Source organism: Myotis brandtii, unplaced genomic scaffold, assembly GCF_000412655.1.
Source record: "Myotis brandtii unplaced genomic scaffold, ASM41265v1 scaffold486, whole genome shotgun sequence".
In the NCBI taxonomy this organism is placed as follows: domain Eukaryota; kingdom Metazoa; phylum Chordata; class Mammalia; order Chiroptera; family Vespertilionidae; genus Myotis; species Myotis brandtii.
The window spans coordinates 850591-863592 of NW_005368569.1; the positions used below are offsets into that span (position 1 = coordinate 850591).

Sequence of the window (13002 nt, forward strand, 5' to 3'; positions counted from 1 at the left end):
AAGGGCAGTGGGGGTGGTGGGGGCGGGACCCCTTTCCCAGCCTCCACAGTCTCTATGTTCAGTATGTCCTGGTCTTCGTCCTCCCTCAGATCTGAGAAGTCCAGGTCCCCAATGCAGAGCTTGGGTACATGAGTAGAGAACTTCTGGGTGGGCTCAGCCTTGGGGCTTGGTGGAGCCAGTGGCTCCTTGGGCTCTGGTTCAAGGCTCCTCTGGGACCTGAGCAGGACTCGGGGGGCAGGGCTCTGGGGTGTTTTGGGTGCAGAAACTGGGACCGGTTCAGGGGAACTCCACAGTTCCCGGGCATCTAAAAAAAGAGAAGCAGCTGTCAGTGTCTTGCCCTCTGTGGGGTAACAGGGAGACATGGGTAGATTCTGCCCACCCACCCGCTCACCTGGGTGTCCATCAGCCTCATCGGGCACTGCCCCAGCCAATGCCTCTGCCCGGCCCTGGGCCAGCGCAGCCTGCTTCTCTGTTTCTGCTGCTGCCACATTCTCCAGGAACCGGGCTCTGGGGGGAGGCACTTGTCAGTGAGGGTGTCTGACACACCCCAGCCCAGGGTGGTGCACATGCTGGTCCCCTGGGCACTGCCCCTAATTGCAGGCACACACAGACACACAGGAACAGACCATGCGCCAAGCAGACCCAGGACCCGACCCCCCAAGTCCAGCCCCTGTTCAATCCTCCACATCTGGGGAGGGTCACTTCCAACCCAGCATTCCCAGGTCAACGTACAGAGAGAAGTTCTACTTAATGTCTAACTTGCAACCTTGCTATTTATGTTAATTGTCCTGATTCTAGACAAGGACCCTTAGAGCAGGGGAAGGGGATAGCTGTGCCAATGGGCACATCCCTCCCTTGGCATGTCTGCAGCTTCTGAGAACTATGACCTATGCCCAGGAAGGGGCCTGGTAGACAGGCACTCAGTTTATGCTGAAATAATGAGTGATCCAATGTCTCTTTCTGGGCCCCTCTAGCCTCCACTGGCCCTCAGTCCCGGCCCTTATCTTAGCCCTAGGTTGTTCCTCTACCTCCACACTGCACAGCACCCTAATTCCCCTCCCTGCCCTATTCCTGGCCTATGCCTGGGAGAATGGGCTCCAGGTTGGGAGTCTATGTCCTCATCTCTGGTCAAAGCTATCAAGGTATCACTATTGAAGCACAGGATCCACTATGACCTCAGGGAACTAATCCCAATGCTTAGTCCTTAGGTAACCGAGGAGGCAGAGGTCTGGGGGAAAAGGGGCCCGAGAGTCCCCGAGCTCTGGCTGCATCAGGCAAATGGAGCCCCGCTGGGAGAAGCAATGCTGAAGCCCTGAGCACATGGCAGGCCTGGCAAGCTGGCCTCTACTTACTCCAGCCTGGCCTGCCCAGTAGGGGGCTGGGGGACAGGTGGGCTCTCAGGGGCCCTGGGTGGGGGTGGGGGGGGAGATGAGAGAAGAAATAGTAACTGTGGTGTCTGCTCCACCTGGAAGCCCAGTTGCTCACACCTACTCAGACCTGGGCAGTGCTATCAGGGATTCCTTCCCAGCCACAGTGGGAAGAGGAGGGGGTTGGGGAGGACATGACAAGGGGAAACTGTAAGTGGAGGGGAGAGACTGACATGAAGCCGGACAGGGTGCAGTAAGAGACAAAGACAGAGCAGAACAAGAGTCAGAGACAGTGCTGGAGAAACAAAGACAGTAGGGGGCAGGGAGACAGAGAACATTGGCCAAGACCAGACGTAATGCCAGAAGGAGATGAAGAGAAGCCCCAGGGGGAGGAGGTCCGGTCAGAGCCGAACCCCACCCCCCAGCAGTCACTTACCAAATAGGAGCAGTTTGGTGAAGTCTGGAAAGAGAGAGAGAAAGCACGCGTTTGGGCAGAGGAGGCCGAGGGTCCATGGAGGGGAGCAGAGCAGGAGGGACAGGTGGGGAGAGGATTCCAGGGGGGTAGCTTCTATCTCCCTACTTACTTGTAGATGCTCCTCTCACAAGAGCTGTCAGCTGAGGACGCCACGGAGAGGGCAGGAAAGAGGTTCGCAGAGGTACAGAGGCCAGAGGCAGGGCCCATGGGGCTGGGCACTGGGCTTGTGAGTGGGTCAGGGCCGGAGGAGGAGGAGGAGAAGGAGGAGGAGGAGGGCCCTGTGGGGCTGGAGGCGGGGTCTGTCAGGAGACAGGTTACTCCTGGTGCATCCATCCCTCCTCCCCAAGTGCTGAGGCATGTTCTTACCCAGGCTCTGAGGTGCGCACATGGCAGCCCCCGCCTTCTAGAGATCGGCGGCTCCTCTTGCCTTCCTCTGAAGAGGGCTTTCTACGCTCCCGCCGCCCACCTGCGGCGGCTTCCTCGATGTCTCCATCCTCCATCCGCAGGGCACTCTAGCAGACATGGGTCCAGATGTGAGCAACTGAGGTAGGGTGGGTGCTGGGAAACCGTGCCCCCTCCCTCCCCTCTTCTGGCTCCCTGTTGGGCCCTGGCGGCCCAGCCCAGAGCCCACCTCATAGAGCACAAGCTGTGCACGTAAGTCGATGTCAGTGCCCGCAGCGCCCAAGTGCCGCTGGACCAGTGCCTCCATGCCCTGCTGCTCCAGTGCATCCGTCACGTCATAGAAGGAGTCCTGATCTGGGAGCGCTGCCAGCGTCTGGAGGTTGGGGATAGGAGGCTAAGGCTCATGGGAGCCTGAAGGCAGGAGCCTGAGGGGCTCATACCTGGCCTTTGGTTCCCCCTCCACACACACCTTGTTGATGAGGGTGACTGTGTACACCAGCAGCTCAGGGTCTGCACCATTCTTCTCCTCTAGGATGCACACCAGGTTGGCCCATGGTAGAGCACCTGCCACACAGAATGGGGAGCAGTCATGAGGAGGAAGGTAGGAGAAGGCTCTGAGTGGTGGGGAGGGAGGGACAGTCTCTGACCGGTGGTGCTGGCCACAGAGTTGACTGCGTAGATGAACAGCGGTGCATTGCTCTCGGAGTATTCCACAAACACCAGCAGCAGCTTCAGAGCCGTCTTCACCACCAAGCGGGACTAGGGGAGGGATAACCACATATGAGTGGGGCTTGGGCCAGAGCTGGGCCAGCTCCTGGTGCAGTGGGGGAAGGGCTCCTGGGGCTGGACCCAGACAGGAGAGTCTCAACAAAAAGACCCTGGCTGTAGGCCCAGGCATTGAAGTGCTTTTAGGCTTAGAGGGGCCACAGACTCACTCCATTCTTGCCCATTTTACAGGAGAGAAAATTGAGGCCCAGAGAGAGGCAGTGGGAAAAGGGTGCATGTCTGGGGGGAGGGCCATTTACCAGGCTGGCACACAACATGTACAGCCACTGCACGGTCTCAGTGTGGGCCACCACTCCCAGCATCCCGTCCACAAAAAGCATCACCTGGCCCAGTGCTGAGGACACAGAAACAAGAAGAGATCAGTACGGGGTCATTGAAAGCACGGGTCCTGGGGGAGGAGTGGGGCTGACCTCGGAGGATGTAGCTCTGGTAGTTGTGGTCAGCAGCAGCACCCACACGGATCAGGCAACTCAGCCCCTCTGAGTGCACAAATTCAGGCACCAGGTCCTTGTCCTCCTGGGGGCACCATGGGGGAGTTTAAGGGGGCTGAGGCTAGGATGCCCACCCCCAGCCCACCTCAGGGCCTCACCTGGAAGATCTGCTTTAGTGAGAAGAGAGAGCGGCGAAGCTCAGGGCCACTGGAGCCATACAATTTTTCTGTAAGGGGTGGATGGACATAGTAACCTCAAGGGGACATAGGCAACCTTAGAGAATATTCTAGTATTCTTGAACCCTCCACCTCCTCCTCTACTTATTCCCTGGCTCTGGGCAGCCCCCACTACAGTCTAGCTGCAGCATTAGCCTTGGCCCTAGAAGGAAAGGTCAGGATAGGAATGGGGAGGGGCCACATATTCTATCTCTGATCTGTCCTGTCCACTGTCCAGTACATGCCTGAAAGAAACGGAGCCAGCTGGGCTGGACATTGATGCCCTCACACACTCACCTAAGATGGCATTGACTCTCACGGAGAGCTGGGTCCGCAGGATCAATGTAGGCTTCCGCCCTTTGCTGGAATCAAGCAGCATAGTCAGCACCTCCCAGCTCATTCTGCGGGGTCCCTTCCCCCACAACAAGGCAGCCAAAGACCTCCCCACATGCCAACTGAGGCCCAGCTTCTTCCTCCCCAACTGATCCTCTAAGCCCAAGGGTTGGCCAGGCAGAAGGATTTATGCAAATACGGGAATCTCAGATATGTGGGAGAGCCCCCACTCCATCCTGGGTAGCAGGTAACACTGGCCAGGCCTTGGGATTCCCCTGGCACAGTTCCCTGGGGCAGCAGGAGGTGACGTGCATGTGTCCTTGGCTAGAGATCAGGTGTCTTGGCTGCTGACACCTGAGCCAGCCTCTGGTGGGGGCAAGGTTGTGGCCAGCCTTATGTTCCTGGTCTCACCAGCTCTGACCTGATCTCTTCATAGAAGCCCTCCAGCATTTCCCGCTGCTCTTCCAGGGACAGCTCAGGGTCCAGGTAGTATCCAGAGGGAGACACTTGCAGGGCACAGTCCTCTAGCTGGGGGCAAAGAGAACAGCTGTCAGGGATGGGGAAGAGGTGGCAGGGGTAGGTACGGAGACCTCATGACCTCCTACCTCCTACTCAGGGTGCTGGCAGAGAGGCACACCACAAGGGCTGCACCGTAGCCAAGCATTCCTTTAGCAATCCTTCATGTGCCTACTATGTGCAAAGCCTTTGTATGTACTATGTCTTCTCCTGGCTAGCACTTACCCGTTCTTTAGGTTTCAGATTACATAAGGCTTTTTTTAAAAAGACTTCCTGGACTCTTCTGCTATGCAATGCTATGCAACCCACACCATGCCATGTGTGTACCCTACTCTGAGGCCTTCCCCAGGGCAGTATAATATCCTAGACACTAGTCTTCTTCCCCTTTAACCGTGTGTTCTCTGGGTTCTGGCACCATGTCAGTCTTGCTGCATGCTATATCCTCAGAGCGTAGCCTAGCATTTGGCACATTGTAAGTTCTCACTAAACATGTATTGAGTTAATGAACATAAATGAGGAACGAGAATGGAGAGAAGATGGAAGGAAGTTCCTGCCTTCGAGGAAGTTCACAGCCCCGTGGGGTGATAAGCTGTAGCCACAAGCATTCAAGCCCTGGGAGGAAGTGTTAAGGGAAAAAGAAAAAAGAAAAGAAAAAAAAAAGAATGCTGGTGTTATTGGTGGAAGTGGGGTATCCACTGGTGAAAGTGGGGGATCCCTTTACCCACTGGGTGTTGGGGATCGGGTTCTTACGATATCTTGAGAAAAAGAATTTTCTAAGATTTGCATGGGAGAATGGGTGATTTTTACTTGCGTGGAATATATCCCTGGGTTTCAAAAGTCCCATATCCCTTAAACCAGGAAAAGGTGCAGCTGGGGATTCAGCAGAGCCAAAAGCAAAGCCAGTGTCCACAGTTTCGGTGGAGTTAAGTCCGGCACAGCATCAGGCTAGTCACAGTCCGTTAGTCCGTTGTGTGGGGTCCACACGGCTGTGGGCCATGTGGACGAATATAGGGGAGTGTGCCCCTGCAACAACTGGACCAGGAGCCCAGCACGCAAGAGAGGGAACCTGCTTGTTTAGGAGCTTATGTATCTCAGATTTTGCGCCCTTGCAGTGGCCACGCCTATTCTGGCCAATGACCTGGCTCCTGGGTGTGACTGACAGATAATCACCTCTCCTATGTCACCCAGACCTCACTGGGCATGCCTAAATACTCCGCCTTCCCTTTGTTCCTTTCCAGTTAATTAATAATTGGGTTAAATACAACCATATCACTGGGAGGTGCAAACCCAGCTGGGAGGTGTATGTGTGTCCCTGAATTAAGACAGTGAGTAGCAGGGGCTAATACACAGGCTCCCAGTCCCTCCAGGCCTGAGGGTCTTTGCCATGTTCTCACGTGGGCTACGGTGACCATGGTCCTACCTGGACCTCAGAGGCCTCCAAGGGGCCTATTGAAAACCCAGATTTTAGGGTCTGACTCAGTCAGTCTATAGTGGGTCCCTGAAACCTGCATCATAACAAGAAGGCACATGCTTCCCACGTCTCTCTCCCCACTGAGCCTGGCTCCCCTCCACTACTGGGCAGGACACTTGGCTCCTTGAGAAGTACTTGTAGAAGGGCCTAGTAAGGTGACTGTGGAGAGTCTGATGGCAGCACTGTGCCTCTCCTGGACACCTCCCCCATAGCAAAGTCCCCTTGACTTGAGTGGCTCTCCTCCTTGAGGTGCTATGACCCAGAGAGAGCCCCCTCTGCAGAGTCAGGGTGCCTACGGTCTCCATCTTACTGGGAATAAAAGTCCTGTTGTTCTGTCAGTCCTGCCTTGCTCTGGACCCAGCCCAAGGGCTTCCAGCTGCCCTTGGTCCCTTGAGGGGAAAGGGAGTCCAGCTCCTGCCCCACCTCTGCCTCTGCGTAGCATCCCTGCTGTGCCTGAGAGCCTGACCCAGCTCCTTCCTGGCAGTTCAGGCCCTTCCTGTGAGGCCCTTGGGTGACCACCTCCCCCCACTGACTGGGACATGGGACATAGAACAAATACTCCAGCCTGTTCTGTCCCACTTCCTGCCTGGCTGCCTGCCCTTCCCTGGGCGCCTTGGGCGGGCCTGGCCTCTCTCTCCTCCGTAGGAGCAGAGTCATCTTCTCCAGGGCCTACTGGGAATAGGCCTGAGCTGCGAGGGGGTAAGGCCCCTGGGCTGGGGTACCTTGTCCAGGGCCAGCTCAGCTGAGGACAGCCCCACATTCCTCCTGATCCCTCTTCCCACAGATGACTCAGCAGCCTACCCTCCCTACCCCCATCCAGGCACAGCTGCATCTCCTTCTGGGACCCTAGAGAAACATATCTCCCCCAGAGCTGCAACCCCCTTCAGGGATCCCCCAAATCACACACATAGAGAACAGCTCATCCAAACATTCATGAACTGGGCTGGTTTTAGGTTCTGAGGACAGAGCAGAGAACAAGACACTGCCTCTGCCTCCCCTGCTTTCCAGCTAGTCTTGGAGGCAGGCAGGCTTGACTCAGAGAAAGGCCACAAATAAATGTAGAGGCACAATGGCCAAGGGTGCCAAGCAAGGGGAGAGGAGGAGTTATATAAAGATAAACACTGGAGGGGTGATCGATTATATGCAGTAACTGCTTACAAACCCAGGTATATATGGTCAGGTATATACAAGGTGTCCCCCCAAAATGTATACACACTTGGTATAATTATAAAGGCAGTGTTTATTAAAATACATTTCATTTTCAAAATGTAATAGAAATTAGCTGTTAAAGTGTGTATATGTTTTTTGGGGACACCTGTATATACATGCTCGCTGGCCAGGCACAGGCCCAAGAAGCACACCCACGGAAAGCTCGGGCCCAGCACGCTTTCTTCCTCTCCTGCACGCATACTTACACGCTCTAGTCCCAAGTGTGCAGGGTACCTGGGATGCCTGTATCCCTGTGGGGGAGGGGGTCCTCAAGACTAAGTGCTTACCACCCCAGCCTCCTCAGATGAGCAGGTTTAAACCCTGGTGGTTAGTGGCTTCCCTAACCATGTCACCTGTCTAATTCTGCCAGCGCCCCATTTATGGAGAGGAGGCTCATGGGTAATTGGCAACCCAAAGCCTATAGGACAATGCTCCTCTCCTCCAGCTGTTTGTCTTGGATGGAGATGGGCGGGGGGGGGGAGTTCAGGTCAGTCAAGCAGCAAAGAGCAGAGACTTCCTGCCAGCTGAGTGGTGCTTGTCCCTCACACCCCTGGCCCCTTCCTGGGGTCACCCTTCTGAGAGCCAAACCTCTGGGCCTTGTTTCTCACACCCTGGGGCTGGGCCAGGCCTGACTAAGCCCAAACCCTGGTCCCTGCTGACAGTGCTTAGGGTCAGCACATGGTCAGTGTAGGTCTACGTCCGTGACTCTCTCCTGGCTCTTGTCTTCCACACTTCTCTGCTGTCTGTCTTGGGGTGGTGTCCCTCCTCCATTCTTCCCAGGCTCAGCCCCTCACTTCAACCTCCAGACTACGTTCCTTTGGATTCTCTGGGCTCAGGTTTTTCTGGCAGCCCTAACTAACTTGTTACATATGATTTTATATGCAGGGCCAAGCTTAGGGGACCCTGGTGTCTACTCCCCAGTATTTTTCATAGCAGTGTAATCAGGTGAGAATGGACATGCCAGGGGCAGGGTACAAAGAAGATGGGGAAGAGGACAGAATTATATGCTGGAGGACTCTTGTTTTAGGAAATAATTTAACTGCCCTTTTCTTTCCTTTTCCTATACACACAAGACCCTGTGAACTATGAGCCTCTTTTCCTGTTATCTCAGATCTCCAAGGAGACCATGACTTCCTGGTTGAGATGACATGGATGGGCTTTGAGGAGGGAAACCCACTTGTTTTGCCTCCTCTGTGTAATACACTGGGCTGCCTAGTTTGATTCTGATAATCCTTTGACAGGTGAGGAGACCAAGAAATTCAGTGGATTTGCACCTGCTGCACAACCAGGAACGGGCCTAGGGCTAACTGACCTAGATCTTAATTACCCAGAAGCTCATTGGAAGTGCGCCAGGGGAACCTGAGGGTAGGTGGAATGAGGGTTGGGGCCTATAGGGTTGCCAAGTGCTGAAGACAGCCTCTCAGCTGTCTGGACTCTACAAATACCCCAAACTGGTCCTCCCAGTTCCAGCAAGGGAATGCTAATGAACACACACACACCATACATGTTGGGGTAATAGTGCCTACTTCTGCCAGGATCTAGGTCTGAGTCCTTCACGAGGTTACTTAGCCCAGAATGATCAGTGACATGCCAGCCATAGGGAAAGTGGGGAGGCCATGACTCATGCCCACATCCCAATCTTCTACAATCTCCCAAAGAAACCTCCCTATCAGGGGGCTAAAGGACTCAGTTCATCATCAGAGCACCCCTTCTTACCCTTAAGAATCCTCTGGGACCCCTCCAATCGGTCCCTGTCCCAGTATGTTAGTTTAACACTTAGCCTCCTAGCCTATCCTGCTTCTGAAGGGTAGACTGAGGCTGGAGCAAGGAGGGGGCAAGGTCAGGACGCATTCTAGGACAGTGCCACCCCTGTCCTACTCTAATCTTTAGCCACAGCTGGGGAAACAAAGTTGCTGGTAATGGACAGATTTCTAGGGCTATCTCTGCTGCTAGGAGTAGGGGGTTCCTCTAGCCTTTGCATCAGGGTCAGAGCAACACCCAGGTCCCTCTGCTCAGAGCCCAGGGAGAAGTCAGTGCTATCCCAGATGTGGCAGGGCTTTTGGGTGTAAGGGAGGGGCTCCTGAGGCACCACCCCAAGAGCAAAGGTAGTAGGGAGGGTTAAGGAGGTGAGCGGCAGGGCCAGAGGGCCTGGTTGCTCTTGGTGCAGGGGCAGGTTCCTGGACTGGGAGAGGTTCTGGCAATAGAGGGAAGATAGATATTCCTGAGTTTCCCTGGAGACATCAGGCATGGCCGAAGGCACTGCCAGGACCCTGCCTACCCCCTCTTAGGGCCAGGAGATGAGTCAGAGGCTGTGGCCAGGAGCTTCCTCCTAGACTGAAAGGAAATGAGCAAGGCCCTCTGTGGTGTGAAAGCTCCAAGTCTTTTAAAAAGGAAGAAGCCCTAGAGGAACTCAATGGGGTGTGTGGTGTGGAGCCCCAGAGGGAAAGTGGGCTGGGTCTCTGTACATCCCCAGGGAGGGGGCAGGGTCTGCAGGGATGATGGGGGTCAGTGCCCAGACTGGGAGGGCAGACTTGGCTAGTCCTGTTCCTTTGCTGGACAACTGTACAGAGGATGAAGCAGGGAGTACAAAACCCCTCCCTCATTTCTGCTGTACAGCCCTGCACAGGGACGCCTGGATTTCTGGGTTACCTCTCCCCTCTAGAGACTATCAAGGCAGGCCTGAGTCATGTCTGTGCCCCTGGGGCACCCACTTATAGGACTAGGGAAGGAACCAGTTGTTGACATTTCTTGCAAAAAAGGGCCCTGCTCCCCCTCTCGCAGATCTCTGATGTCCCTGACCCTACCCTATTCTGAGCCCTTCTTCCTCCGGCCTTCTATTCTGGGGCTGTGGTCACAGTTTATATTTGGGATGAGCACATCACAGTGCATCTGACCATTGCTGGCAGAGCTGTCAGCCCCAGGGAGTCCTGCTCTAGGCACTGTGGTAGCCCAATGTGTCCACCCCCATATCCTGCCTGTGGGGGATATGACAGTCCCTCAAGTACACCAGGTGGGAGATCCTGAAAGTGGGGAAACTAGGAAGGACTGAGTTGGCAGAGATGACACATTCTCTGAGTTCAGTAGTGTCCTCAGATAGGGAGCAGAGAACAGAGGCTAGAGCCTCTTTCCTGTAGCTGTCCTCCCAAATCTGCCCCTAGTTGGAAAGTCCTGTCCTAGAGTAGGGGTGGTGGTGGTGGGTGGAATACTGTGTTCTCTGTAGAGCTCCAGGCGTTTCAGGAACCTGGCCTCAGTTCAGCACCCCTCTCTCCCTAGCGCCCAAGCTGAATAGGAGGTGGCCTCCCGCTGGTGGACGCGCTTCTTCCAGGCCCACCTGTTTGCCCCTTTCAACAGAGCAGGACGAGGGTGGAGAGGGGGGTAGATGTTGCATCAAAACTCTGGAATGGGCAGCGTGCTGACACTTTCAAGTCATGGCCTTGAATACCGGGCTTTTTCAGGGACACGTGCCGTTCCCCAGGCCAATAGTCCCACCACCTCTCCCGCCCATTCTCGGAGGCGGGTCTGGCCCGCAGCGCCAGGAATGCAGGCCGGGGGGCCTGGCGCCCGGGGCACATTCCAAGGGAGACCCCGAGTCCGGGGGGCAAGTTTGCGCAACTCGGCGACCCAGCTAGGAGCAGGGGATTGCACCACCACCAACTCTCTCTCCTCGTCCGCACCACTCGGTGTGGACTGGCTGGCGTGTGGGGGTGGGGGTGGGGGTGGTAGTGGCCTCCCAAAGTCCTGGCCCGGAAACCCCGCGCGCCGGAAAGGGCTGCCTGCGGGGGGCTGAGCGCGGCGAGCGGGAGGAGAGGTAGGGCCCGCCATCTGGAAAAGGGCCTTCCCCGGTATTGTGCGCGAGTCGGTTCCGGGGCGCAGGCAAACTAGAGCAGGCCGGCGGTTTAAAATTAGCCCGGCCCGCCGCCTCCCTTCCAGCTGCTGGCCCGCGGCGGCGCGAGTACGGGTGGTGGGGGCGGTGACTCAAAGGGCTTTTCCACCAGCGGAGCCTCCCGCGCTCGGCTAGTCCCGGCCTGGGCTGCTTCTGGAGGACTCCCCGCACCCCGTTAAGTCTCTTCTCCTCCCAAGCCACCTCCCCACCCCCACTTGCAGGGGCAACACTCTGCACAGCAGGACCCAATCCAACCTCCAGGAACCGCTCGAAGCCTCTGCCACCTATAGCGGCCCGCCCCGCCTCGTAGTTCCGCCCCCGCTTCAGGTGAGGTGGAGGCTGGTCCACACCCCCCCAGCTCCGCCTCCTGGGTCCGCTACCACTCAAATATCTACCGCCACCCAATCCACAGCAGTTACCCAGGCAGACGGGCAGCTAGGAGCACCCCCTCCCCTCGACCACCTCCCCAGGGGGGCCTCACTTTAAGGGGCAGCCAGGGTGGCGCAAACCACAAGCTCCCTTCTCCCTTCTGCAGTTTCCCCTCAGTCTGAGAGGCGTTCCCGCAAGCAGGGCTGCGCGGACCTCGGTCCTCAGCCCCAAAGTATCCCGGAGGAGCGTACCCACTCCAGCCTCTCCCCGAGGGGCACCTCCCAAAGACGTTCATGGCACCAATCCTGAACCCTCGATCGCCCCCATATCTTTTCCGGGGCCCCTCACCTTGAGCGGCGCCCCCAGCAAGCGGTGCAGCGCGGGTATCTGTGCGCCCAGGGGCAGCGCCCCGTCCAGGCTGCAGGTGGGGGCCCGGCGCGGCTCCGGGAAGTTGGCACATGCAAAGGGATCGGTGTCCTCCAGGTACTGCACCCGCACGGTCACCACTGAGACCGGCTCCCCGTCCCCGCGGTCTTCCCCGCCAGCCATGGCTCTGCCACTGGCTCGCACCGCGCGTCTCGGACCAGGTCGAGGTCCGGCCGCGACAACTAAACTAGATTTGGGAGGGGCAGGACCCGACGCTGCAGAAGAGGGGCGGAGTCACAAGGGGGCGGGGCCGAGGAAGGAGGTGGAGCCAAGATTCGTCCCGGAAAGCGCGGGGGGGTGGGGCGGGCAACCACTGCCGGAGGCGGGGCTTGCGGCGAGCCACTCAGAGGGCGCGATCTTAATCCCGTTAGTTCTCTGGCCAGGCGGGCGGGAAAGGCCGAGCTCGCGCCCCGCCCTCGAGAGCGCGCCGCGGGCCGGAAGGCTTCTTGGGGCGCGGAGCAGTGAGGCTGTGCTCCTTGGAGGGATTGGGAGGGCCGGTGGGGCGGAAATTTCCTCAGATAGTGGCTCACCTGGTCTCCCTCGGTTTAAGGATGAGGTGGTCCTGACTCTTTCCGTTTGGAGCAAGAAGAGAAAATAAATTCCACTCAGTTTGAAGGAAGCGGTGGGGTCATTTTCCTTTAGTTGCGGGGAGAAGAGGGAGCGGTGCTCCTCAGTTGTGGGGAAAGGATGGGATGACACAGTTTGAGGAGGAAGGTAGAACATGTTTCCCTCAGTTTTTGAGAAGAAAGGGGATGGGTGCCCCTCAGCTTGAATGAGAAGTGGAGACGGCCCTCCTCAGTTTGGGACGAAATAAGCCCAATGCCCCTCAGATTTGGGTGGAGCCCTCTTAGTTTGCGGGGAATTGGTAGTCTGTGTTTTCCATAGTTTCGGGGAAGAAGATGTGTCCTTGTTTTATGGAAAAGGTGAGAAGGGTTCCCTATAGTTCGAAGGAAATGACGAGGAATGGTGGCCTCGGTTTGGGAGGTGAGGGGACTGGCCTCTTCCTCAGCCTGGAGGAGCCTGAGGTTTTCTGGGGACGTTGGGGACAGCGCTGCCCATCACGGCTTCCTGGGAGCGCCCAGTGCGCGTGCGCAGCTCTGGTCGGGGCTGGGGACCGAA

At 56.9% G+C, this 13002-nt stretch overlaps 2 protein-coding genes across 5 annotated transcripts in view; one reads left to right on the plus strand and one right to left on the minus strand.

The window, feature by feature from the left end:
• The window catches only part of FHOD1 (formin homology 2 domain containing 1), a 17251-nt gene extending 5161 nt beyond the window's left edge, over positions 1-12090 (minus strand). Inside the window, exons 1-13 of one of the 4 annotated variants that reach the window (XM_014547853.1) lie at positions 11806-12090; positions 4431-4537; positions 3974-4038; positions 3620-3687; positions 3441-3546; positions 3270-3364; positions 2892-3003; positions 2714-2808; positions 2474-2617; positions 2209-2354; positions 1952-2128; positions 392-507; positions 4-304 (exon numbers count right to left, since the gene is read on the minus strand). In XM_014547853.1, coding sequence (XP_014403339.1) covers positions 4-304; positions 392-507; positions 1952-2128; positions 2209-2354; positions 2474-2617; positions 2714-2808; positions 2892-3003; positions 3270-3364; positions 3441-3546; positions 3620-3687; positions 3974-4038; positions 4431-4537; positions 11806-12006 — 1733 coding nt within the window. In that variant the 5' untranslated portion in view covers positions 12007-12090. Of the gene's footprint in view, positions 1-3; positions 305-391; positions 508-1951; positions 2129-2208; positions 2355-2473; positions 2618-2713; positions 2809-2891; positions 3004-3269; positions 3365-3440; positions 3547-3619; positions 3688-3973; positions 4039-4420; positions 4538-11805 lie in introns of those variants that run through there. The other 3 variants (XM_014547855.1, XM_014547854.1, XM_014547856.1) reach the window with 3 other exon arrangements.
• Positions 12091-12836: 746 nt separating this feature from the next.
• SLC9A5 (solute carrier family 9, subfamily A (NHE5, cation proton antiporter 5), member 5) overlaps positions 12837-13002 on the plus strand; it is a 21953-nt gene continuing 21787 nt past the window's right edge. The window contains exon 1 of the mRNA XM_014547801.1: positions 12837-12867. Within this exon, the coding sequence (XP_014403287.1) occupies positions 12837-12867 (31 nt within the window). The remainder of the gene's footprint in view (positions 12868-13002) is intronic.